General features: G+C 37.9%; 2 protein-coding genes across 2 annotated transcripts; one reads left to right on the top strand and one right to left on the bottom strand.

Moving 5' to 3' along the window:
- Window positions 1-762: 762 nt before the first annotated feature.
- Window positions 763-4,238, bottom strand: LOC149704928 (uncharacterized). Its single transcript, XM_089865745.1, has 7 exons — window positions 3,484-4,238; window positions 1,605-2,789; window positions 1,376-1,540; window positions 1,230-1,325; window positions 1,101-1,159; window positions 930-989; window positions 763-795 (listed from the first exon to the last, which is right to left on the bottom strand). Exons 1-7 carry the CDS (start codon window positions 3,686-3,688, stop codon window positions 763-765), a joined length of 1,803 nt encoding a protein of 600 aa, XP_089721871.1. The 5' UTR covers window positions 3,689-4,238.
- A 476-nt stretch (window positions 4,239-4,714) lies between these two features.
- LOC149704927 (uncharacterized) lies at window positions 4,715-5,956 on the top strand. The gene is made up of 2 exons (XM_089865692.1): window positions 4,715-4,945; window positions 5,014-5,956. Exons 1-2 carry the CDS (start codon window positions 4,738-4,740, stop codon window positions 5,736-5,738), a joined length of 933 nt encoding a protein of 310 aa, XP_089721818.1. The 5' UTR covers window positions 4,715-4,737; the 3' UTR covers window positions 5,739-5,956.
- The last annotated feature ends 5,136 nt before the right edge of the window (window positions 5,957-11,092 follow it).

Genomic DNA, 11,092 nt, shown 5'->3' with positions numbered 1-11,092 from the left:
ATTGTCACATCGTGCAAATTTTTTCAAGTCTCGCTATAAATTTATTCAACACGGAGCGTGCCAAGAGAAAATTGTTGATAAAAAGGCGGGGCGCTACGCGATTGGTTGGAGATCCCTATTTAAAATTATCCATGAAATTTCAAACTAATTGTCGTTTAAAAATCGTTTGGTGTTATTTCCTGGATGTTTCACGATGCAGATTGGTCTTATAGAAGAATTAATAAAAAATTACTTTATTTTCCACTTCACCATCCCTTTAATGAACGTCTGATTTGTTTCAAAGTATTGCGCCAAAAGACCAATCATATATATATGCATAAAGTGTCATAACATCTAACGAGCATTATTACGACAAAGATACGATACTCGATTATGAATTATCGCCAATCTAAAAAAGTTTGCCAGATTTTGAATAAAGGCTGATTACTCGTGACCTATTCATCCGAATTGAATTTGGTGAACACTTTTCAATATGAATCGACCCCAAGGATTCCGAAAATCGCATTTATATCCTCGAGAATCCAATATTTTCAAAGTTGATAATTTTGACATTTCCGGTTTCCGGTATAAGTATGCAAAGGACAACTTTGGAACGGGTAAAATATGAAAGAGAAATGCAAAACTTTTATAACGCACTTTATTCCAGAGCGCTAGCTTGAATAGTTTTTGAAATATAGTATAATATGTGCGAAAAACGCAACGCGCAAAGACTTTTTTAACAGTCTGTACAAGTGTATGCCAAATTCAGTTTTTGCGACTTTTTTACTTTAATTGGACATTATCAAATAGTGGAACCTATAAGTTTTTAAAAAAGTCATAAATATGTAATTTGGTATGGCAAGTAAGGTGTGAAAATTCTTTTTTGAAGGATTAATGGTGGTAGGGCTTAGTTTTTCAAGTGTAAATTATACAAATCAATATATTATTACCACTTTCTCTTGTTCCGGTGATTGAACAGCCGTTACACTGTTTGAAGCGGAACTTTCATTCTAAATTAAATACGTTATAAAATTTATTCCTTATATATTTTTGCATTTCCCATCGCTTGATCAATAGTTCTTAGTTATACAACATCAAAAACCTTGGAATGGCAGTCTTACCTCAGTATTTCCACTTGGAACTTTTATAGAGTTCACAAGACTTTCAAGATGTTTCTTGGCTGTATTTATATTTATAGTAGAGATTTAAATATATTTGGATGGACCAATGATTGCTGCCTAAATATGTACCTTTGTTAAGGTTATGACAACTGTGGCACTCTTTAGAGCTCGTCTTCAAGTTTTCCAACTCTTCCTTCAAATTCTTTATAATTTGATCCTTGTCTCCTAGAAAGTATAATATAAATGAAGAAAAAAGTGCGTTTTTATATTTATACCATTGAATTCTTCAGTTGTCTCTTTTGAAGCAGCTTTCAACAAAGCTATTTGAGCTTCCCTTTGTTTTAACTCGTCTCTCAGTTTTTGTATTGTTGTATGAAGGTTCTCCGAAGAATCCAAATTTAAGAATGTTTTCGACTGATTCATATCTTCACTTATAACATCTACGAAATATTATTTGAAAACTATAACACAACATTAAAAGACGCTTTGTATTTAATTTCTTACGATTTGAAGAATAGTTAGAAATGTCCCTCTCGGGTGCAACGTACTCGGCAACTTGTGTCCATTGTGAATTACTGTTTGGTTGGCAATGTGATGTATCGTTGGTTCTGGGATATGATGTTTCCACTGAATTACTTGTTCTAAATAGGATGTTTGAAGAACTTTCATTTCTGGTGTTTTCTCTTGAATGGTTGGCATTAGCAGATAAAGTTAATGGCCTATTCCTTCCCAATGAGCGAGTTTCTAGATGGTTTGTTTGTGTTGTTGCCAATATTTTTTGGTTCAAAGCCAATGGCGTCACATTATTATCAAAGCAAGATGGAGGTAAATGATGCCTGTCCTCAGCTGACGGGTTGTCAAAGCGCATCGATGAATTAGAACTGTTACCGCAACACATCGATGGAGAGGCATCGTTGGTAAAGTCATTTGATGGAGTGAGATTGTGGCCCAGTGCAACCGAGGACCTGATATTGTTACCCAAGCTAGCCGATGGAGTCACATTGAACCCTAAGCCAGGACTGATGTTGCTTCCTAAGCTTGGCAATGGAGTGGCATCGTGGCCGAAGCTAGTCGATGGAGTGGCATCGTGGCCGAAGCTAGTCGATGGAGTGGCATCGTGGCCGAAGCTAGTCGATGGAGTGGCATCGTGGCCGAAGCTAGTCGATGGAGTGGCATCGTGGCCGAAGCTAGTCGATGGAGTGGCATTGTGGCCGAAGCTAGTCGATGGAGTGGCATTGTGGCCGAAGCTAGTCGATGGAGTGGCATTGTGGCCGAAGCTAGTCGATGGAGTGGCATTGTGGCCGAGGCTAGTCGATGGAGTGGCATTGTGGCCGAGGCTAGTCGATGGAGTGGCATTGTGGCCGAGGCTACGCGATGAATATTCAACCCCCGAAGAGGTTGTTGAGTTAATTGCGCCTGTTTTCGTTGTGGATATGTTCCACTGTTCGTTTAACGTCGGCATGTTTAGAATTGATTCATTGAGCGATTTGCGTGCCGCTTCTGAATTTTTATTATCAGCGTGTTGTTTTTTTAATCTGGCTGTCGCGCTATTCGTACTTTCTGGGTTTCTTTTCGCGCTTTTTTTCTCTCTTCTGACGGTTTCTGTATGTTTTCCCTTCACCTGTTCTAGTTCGTTTTCAATTTCTTCGTCTTTCTTGTTTTGTTCCGATAATAGCAGATCTTCATCACCTAAAAAATTAAAAGAAATGTACCAAACATCCTTAAATTGAATGTCTACTGGGTGTGTTTTAGCCTTTTTTTTACATAAAAAGAAACCAACATGCAAACTTTCCCCCACCCAAGTAGACAAACCAAAAATTCCTAAAATAAACATTTGTTTTCATAAAATTCACTCCACTTGGTTGTGAATGTATATTCACGTTAAAAATAATTCTTAATCTGGTATCGAAAACAAATATGCCAAAAGCAAACTTAACGCTTGAAACTATGGCTGGGCCTCAATTTTAATTGTATGCAATATAAGGCGGACGTAATTCATTTAGTAAATCAAAAGGTACAAACTTGTCCCTATTACAGCGATTGCTGGCCCCTCGGTATGGAAAGCTGGCGCTAATGATTTTGGGGGGGGGGGAAATGATATCGTGTCATTTTGTATACATGGGTTTCGAACTAGGAGGATTAATACCATTTACAACAGGAGACAGGGCTACTTGGTGCTGAACTTTCTCCGCCAAATAGGCTGGCTTCCTGGTGTAAATGGTATCAATCCTCCTAGTCTGTGCATTTACATCCATAAACTAAGTTTTTAATATTATACTCTTTTGACGGCTATTTCTAGGATAAAATATAAACGCTTATAAAAATTCGTTGTAAAGGAAAACAAATTAAAACGCAAGCAACACAAAATATGGTAGGAACTTACTTGAAATTTTGAGAACTCTACATTGATATTTAGTCCCACCATTCCATTTAACTAGAGTCTCTGCGGTTTCGAATTGCTTATTTTTTTCAATAATTTCTAGTGGAACAATTGATGTTTTCTTCGCCTTAATAAAAAAAATTAGAGCGCGCACAGTGGATTTTTGGCTTTGACACTGGCTGTTTTGATCCGCGTTATCCGAAGCCATATTTCTCGATGAAATGTATTTAAAATATTTGAAACTAACTAGATAAGCCGTACGACGAAGCCGCGAATTACGAATCGACGCGACTGGAAGTCGTCGAACGCTACCACACCCGCACAATGAAGAAAGATGTCTCGCGTGGCATTAATTGTTATTCAATTGATATATTAAGGGTTTCCCATTTTAATCTATTACCCATTTCCTTAAGATTTTAGGTCCGGGAGTAAAAAAATGCCTCCCTGGGTGGATCTAAAAACGGTCATAAAAAATATAAATGGGTAGATGACGATGGGTGGAAGTTCCTTAAAAAATATGCAAAAAAATTCTGCTTTATTTCGGTCTTAGCGGTATAAGGCATGGGGTGACAAAATTAAGTTTCTTGGGGACTAAATTATTTTTACAAACCGCGTGGAATGGAAAACCGTATCTGGTTTTTGCGTCAGGTTTTTGACAGAGCTAATACAACTGACGTAAGTTTATAAGATATGTTCCATAAGTATGACACTTCCTTTACTTTGTTATATGCTAGAGACTTACTGAGAGCAAGTTCGAGCAGCCCTCCGTTAAAAATTATTTGTCTGCTTTGTGGCTATACACTACAGCCAAGAATTATCAATAGTGTCGCGGTCTTCAATCCACAAACAAAATACTGCACCCCATTTAATTTTCAAAACCGGAATTTTTCATTTAAATTTAAATTAACTACTCTTAAGTCTCTACTATAATGTTTCATAGACTCTGCTGACACATTATCCTTTCACTTGTCCTTGTCAGATAAATCTCTAAGGTTATAACTGTGGTCAAACAGTATTTCAAGAAAAGCTAAGCTTCAATTCCTCATTAATTAGCGAAGAATATTCAAAACAATGAAACGTGCAAAGAACAACAGTTCTACCAAAACTGTATCACGTTCAACAAGGTGGAGAATGAAGAAGCGATTAGAAAATATGTCAAACAGTTTAATTGAAGATGACTTAATTCCATCCTCATCTGACTCATCGAGCGAATCTACAAACACTGCATCAGACTCCACTGCTTCCAATGATCGTGATATGTGTAATGAATCAATTAATACCACCATTAACTATGGAAATCAACGTGATGATATAAATGCTGCTGCAATGAATGACCCAAATCAGCATCAGCTGCAAAATGTCAGAGAGGATGGTGTAAATGTGCAACAAGATGTTGAGGTGAGGGACAATGTGAACGTTGGAACTCGTAATTACGATGAAAATGACAACAATAATTTATTTAATGGTAAAAGTGTACTATTGGGATAGACAACATTTTAAGGGAATGTTTCAAGCGTTAATTAAATTCTCCAGGTGACTCGGAACCAAGCTTAAGTATGTCATCATCAGCAGATGAGTCTTTTTCGGAAGATGAAATGGATGATCATGATAGTCAACTGTACCGAGGTTTAAATTTAAGTCTGGGAGAGAGCATGTTAGCAATATTGCTGTTTGCTATGCGGCACTCTTTAACGGGATCAGCGTTAACAGATCTACTTTTGCTCATTAATCTTCATTGTTTGAAGCCCAATTCCTTAAAGACAACACTATATTTGTTTAAGAAACACTTCGCCCATGTTAAAATACCACTAATTATTCACCGCTATTGTAATGTATGCCTATCAGATCTTCAACCAAATAACATTTGCCCACGTTGCCTGGTAAAGCGATCATATCAGATTGACGCATCACTGTTTGTAGAAATTTCCATCTTGCCTCAAATGCAAGCCATGTTTTTAAGGAAAGGATTTCTCGATGATCTAGAATATAGGTTTAATCGAACTAAAAAAGCTCCTGATAATATTGAAGATATTTATGATGGTTTGCTCTATAAAGAGTTTGTTAAGAATGGTTTTTTAAAAACTAAGCATAACATTTCATTTATGTGGAACACTGATGGAGTTAAACTTTTTTCTTCATCAAATTTCTCGTTATGGCCATTATATTTAAAAATAAATGAATTACCACCTCATAAGAGAAATCGAACCGAAAACATAATAATTGCGGGTATATGGTTTGGGAAAGTAAGCCAAACATGAATCATTTTCTAAAACCACTACATCATTCATTCAGTGAAATGAAAAATGGAATTCACGTTAATGTTTTCAATCAGGTAGAACCAGTATTAGTTAAGGCCATTCTTTTATGTGGTACTTGTGACTTGCCTGCAAAATGTTTAGCTTTGAATATGCACCAGTTTAATGGTGAATATGGATGTGCCAAATGTATGCAAAGGGGTCAGACATACCGAACTGAAAACCGTGGGCATAAACATATCTATACTTTCGACAGAGATAACTTTAAGGGACCCAAAAGAACACACGAAGAAACTTTAGAACACGCGATTAGAGCCACGAGGGATGGCAAACAAATATTTGGAATAAAAGGGCCATCAGTGTTAGCACTGATAGTTCCCGACATCATTAAATCAACCTCAATTGATGTTATGCACACTGTTTACCTTGGTGTATTTAAAAAACTTTGCACATTATGGTTTGACGGAAAGCATAGTGACGGCTTATTTTCCCTAACCAAAGTAAAGAATATCGTAAATGAAAGGTTAGCCATGATCAGACCCCCAATTCATGTTCAAAGAATACCACGTCAATTAAAAGATATGAATTACTGGAAAGCTTCAGAGTTTAAAAACTTCCTCTTATATTATTCAATACCCATATTACATGATATTTTGCCACAAAATTATTTTAAACATCACATCCTATTTGTTACCTGTGTATTTATTATGAATCAGGATTCAATCACGCCCCGAGATTTAGATTTTGTAGATAAATTAATGCTTCAATATGTTTCTATGTTTGAAGAGCTTTATGGAATTCAATTCATGACTGCAGTGATACATCAATTAATTCATTTAGCTGACGATGTTCTCCATTTGGGTCCTTCTTGGGTTACGTCATGTTTCCCATTTGAGGATCTGAATGGAAAACTAATCAGAATGATTCGTGGCACCCAGCACCCCGAACTTCAGATCTCATCTTCGCTATCATACATATTGAACCAACCTACTATGATGGCATCATTAAATGAAGGTACGGATGTTGAAGAGTTTTGTAAAAATATGCTTCACCATGAAAATAAATATAAGATAGCTGAAGTTATTTCCAAAGATATATGTGCTGTGGGTACTTATAAAAGTTTAAATGATTTGCCATTTGATTTGAGAGATGCGTTGTTGGATGCCACCGATAGCATAGGTAAAATTCAGACTTTTCAAAAAGTTAAGATTAAAAAATTCATGTACAATAGTGTTAGACATTCTGAAATGAACCATGACTCTTCAACAGTAAAATATGTTGACGCTAGTACAACAGGATATGGCAAAATTATGTATTTTGTTAAGAACTCGAAAGCATGCGAATATCACGAATATGAATGTTACGCTTGCAACACTGAATATTTTGCTTTTGTTATGAAACTAGAAATTTTAGGTTATCAATCTTTTCAAATTGAAGAAATCGGTAACATCGAATTTCCCGTGAAGGAGATTAAAAGTTTAGATGATACGAAAATTTTAATACCATTAAAAGATATATTATATCCATTCTTTTTAGTTAATATTCGAGATAAAAGTAAAATTTACTGTTGTGATGTGATAAATTCGCTGGAGGCTGAATAAAACTGTTTTAAGTTGGTTTAAAGGTCTCTATTATAAATTAGTTTCCTGTTAATTTTGGTCTCCGAGTGATTTTTACAACGCCATAACATTGTTTTGAATATGAGTACTTTTATTCACCAATATATTCTAATCCTTATAAGGTATAATTATTTGTTTATCATGTATGGTATTTAAAATTACTATAATTTTAGCTTCATATAACCCTAAATTATCATACAGCAAGTCTATAGTTGACGCCTTTGGGCTACGAAATAACGTCCCACCAGCCACGAATTAGCATACAGCAAAAGGCTATAGTTTCAGCTTTGGCAGCCTAGGCTTTGGGCTTCGAAACAGCGACCTACCAGCCACGAATTAGCCTAGAGCCAAAGGCTATAGTTTCAGCTTTGGCAGCCTACGCTTTTGGGCTACGAAACAGCGTCCCAACAGCCACAAATTAGCCTACAGCAAATGGCTATAGTTTCAGCTTTGGCAGCCTACGCTTTTGGGCTAAGGAACAGCGTCCCACCAGCTACGAATTAGCCTACAGCAAAAGGCTATAGTTTCAGCTTTGGCAGCCTTGGCTTTGGGCTTCGAAACAGCGACCTACCAGCCACGAATTAGCCTAGAGCCAAAGGCTATAGTTTCAGCTTTGGCAGCCTACGCTTTTGGGCTACGAAACAGCGTCCCAACAGCCACAAATTAGCCTACAGCAAATGGCTATAGTTTCAGCTTTGGCAGCCTAGGCTTTGGGCTTCGAAACAGCGACCTACCAGCCACGAATTAGCCTACAGCAAAAGGCTATAGTTTCAGCTTTGGCAGCCTACGCTTTTGGGCTAAGGAACAGCGTCCCACCAGCCACGAATTAGCCTACAGCAAAAGGCTATAGTTTCAGCTTTGGCAGCCTACGCTTTTGGGCTAAGGAACAGTGTCCCACCAGCCACGAATCAGCCTACAGCAAAAGGCTACTGTTTCAGCTTTTGCAGTCGGCTGCAATGCAAAGATATTACAGTCAAATACCAGCCGGCTTAATTTAAAAAAAATGTACAAGCTGTAACCCAGCTTAGTTTCAGCTACATTCACAGACAAATTTTAGCCTGATCAGCCTTTGTAGTCAAATTACAGAAAACAAAAAAGACTGATTTTTGGCTGTAAATTGCTTGTAGCGCAATACAGTTCCCAAACAGCTTACATCTAGCCAGGCAGCCTAAAAACAGCTCAGCTGCGTTTTGAAATCAGCCCATAATTTTTGTAAGGGCCAGGAGAGACCAGTAAAAGCATCGAATGCCTTTTGTTAAAATGTGTTAGCTTAGGGACCTATTTCTAATTTTAAAAGAATAACCGCGTGACAGTGACACAGTGGCTTTGAAAATATAGAAGGTAGTGGTTTATGAAAAAACCGGTGCAATGAACTTAAAATTGAGGGTTAAAGGTTGCCAAAGAAAAAAAAGTAAATTCGTACACTATGCCCGGTTAATGTAATTTAACATGCATTCCTCGTTGGAAACATAATAATAACACCAATTGGTGGTGGGGGTGTTATTTTTTCATATATCTCACAATAACCTAGTTTAACTCATCTGCAAATTCCCAACCTCTGACCTGAGAGTATGTATACTACAATTGCTCCTTGCTCCGGCCTCGAATCCTCATATAATTTGACTAAACATACACACAAACAAACCATTTTCTCAAAAATATACAGGGTTTTCCAAAAAGAGCCGTCGAACCCAAGGTACAATTGATTTTGAGTCGAAAATAATAAAATATAACCTCTATGACAGTTAATTAATTAAAAAATTGTAAGCAACATGATGGCTCTGGCCAGATTAGAGGCTTAGAGCCCCATCGATTGTAAGGCTCCAGCAATCGAGAACGTTTTACTTGTTAAACACTGTAGTTTGTACGCAGGCCTAAAAAATATTAATTAGTTAACATGAATATACTCATAGTGCATGGTAATTTTTAGATCTGAATATCAAGAATAGACAATTAATTCCAGAAGAGAAGGAAACACCTCTCGACGCGTTACCTTTAACAGTGCTAAAATAATTACTCGAAGTAATCATTAAACCCTTGTGGAGTCCCGGTCATAGGGAAGGAAAAACTAATTATTTAATTTTTATACGGAAATGTTTTTTTATCAATGTTACGATGTTTATATTTTTTTTTCATGCAATCAATCTGATATATAAAGCAAAGCAAAATAAATCTAGTTTTTAGTTTTTACCGCATTCGGAATACCGTCTCTTCTTTTAAACACGCGTCCTACAATTGGTGACCCGGACGTTTACATATTAAGTTTTACTTATGTTTAAAAATACCGTTGACCCACGAGACGACGTTACCGCGTTATCAGAAAAAATTAAACAACTAACTGAGAAGCTTAACCAAGCAATGGAAGACAAGGACCAATTTGAAGAGGATAGGACGGGAAGCCAGGAAATCGCTCGCGTCTCCATCAAGTTACCACAATTCTGGAAGGACAGTCCGGATCTATGGTTCACAACTATTGAATCACAGTTCAGAATTCATCATATCACAACTGAACAAACAAGGTTCGACTACGTTTTGCAATCTTTGGATCCTAGTATAATTCCTTACGTCGCGGACATACTGAAGAAACCACCAGAAAACCCATACACGGCAATCAAGGCTAGAATTATCTCGTCTTTTTGCGACACCGACGAAAAAAGACTACGCAAGTTACTCAGTGGTATGCAAATCGGGGACCAGAAGCCATCATTATTCCTGCAGACGATGAGACTGCAAGCCGGTTCTCAAGCAAACGACGCTATCCTCAAATCCCTATTCATGGATCAACTGCCCGAGCAAGTTCGTGGTATCCTTGTTATGAGCAATGAAAGTGATTTGGAGAAAATTGCAGCCCAAGCGGATAAAATCGTTGAAGTAATACGTCCAAGTACCATATCCACCGTCACTTTACCAAGACCAATAATCGACGAGGCATCAACCATAGAACGTCTCTCTCAACAAATAGAAGAGCTCCACAAGAAATTCGACACGTTCAGTCGTGGTCGTGCCCGCAGATACGATAACGAAAGCCGAGGACGAAGACAAAGCCGTTCCCAGTCTCGTGGACGTACATTCAATCCGCGTGGCAAACTCTGCTTCTACCATTTCCGATTTGGTGAAAAGGCGGAAAAATGTCAAGATCCTTGCAGTTGGGAGCGAAATCAGGCGTCATCCAAGCGATCGGACCAGGGAAACTAACCGGCCCGTCGGAACTTGCGACGACCGACAGTAATGGCCAGAAATCTCGTCGCCTTTTTATCTACGATAAAACGTCACAACGCAATTACCTAATAGACACCGGAGCTGATGTATCTGTTATCCCACCTACCAAGCAAGATAGACGAAACCACGGTTATGAACTACAACTTTTCGCTGCAAATGGCACACAAATCAGAACTTATGGGATGAAGACACTTCAGCTGGATCTTGGACTTCGACGGTCTTTCAAGTGGAAGTTCATTATCGCCGACGTTGGCAAACCGATTATTGGAGCCGATTTTATTACCACGTTTCACCTCCTACCTGATCTGAAAATGAAGAAGTTGGTGGACAGCAAAACTCAGCTATCAACACTCTGCAAAGTAATTCAGCATCCCTCAACAACAATAACAACCATAAGTGGCACAACAAGCTATCACAAAATCCTAATGGAGTACCCTGAGATTACTCGTCCGTCAGCAGCGTTGCAATCACCAAAACATAACGTTTTCCATCATATCGAGACTAGTGGACCACCGGTCG

This window comes from Phalangium opilio, unplaced genomic scaffold (assembly GCF_054372755.1).
Source record: "Phalangium opilio isolate 3A_F unplaced genomic scaffold, DU_Popi_V2 ptg000015l_1, whole genome shotgun sequence".
Taxonomy (NCBI): domain Eukaryota; kingdom Metazoa; phylum Arthropoda; class Arachnida; order Opiliones; family Phalangiidae; genus Phalangium; species Phalangium opilio.
Note: the sequence above shows the minus strand (reverse complement) of the source record. Positions and strands in the feature narration are given on the sequence as shown.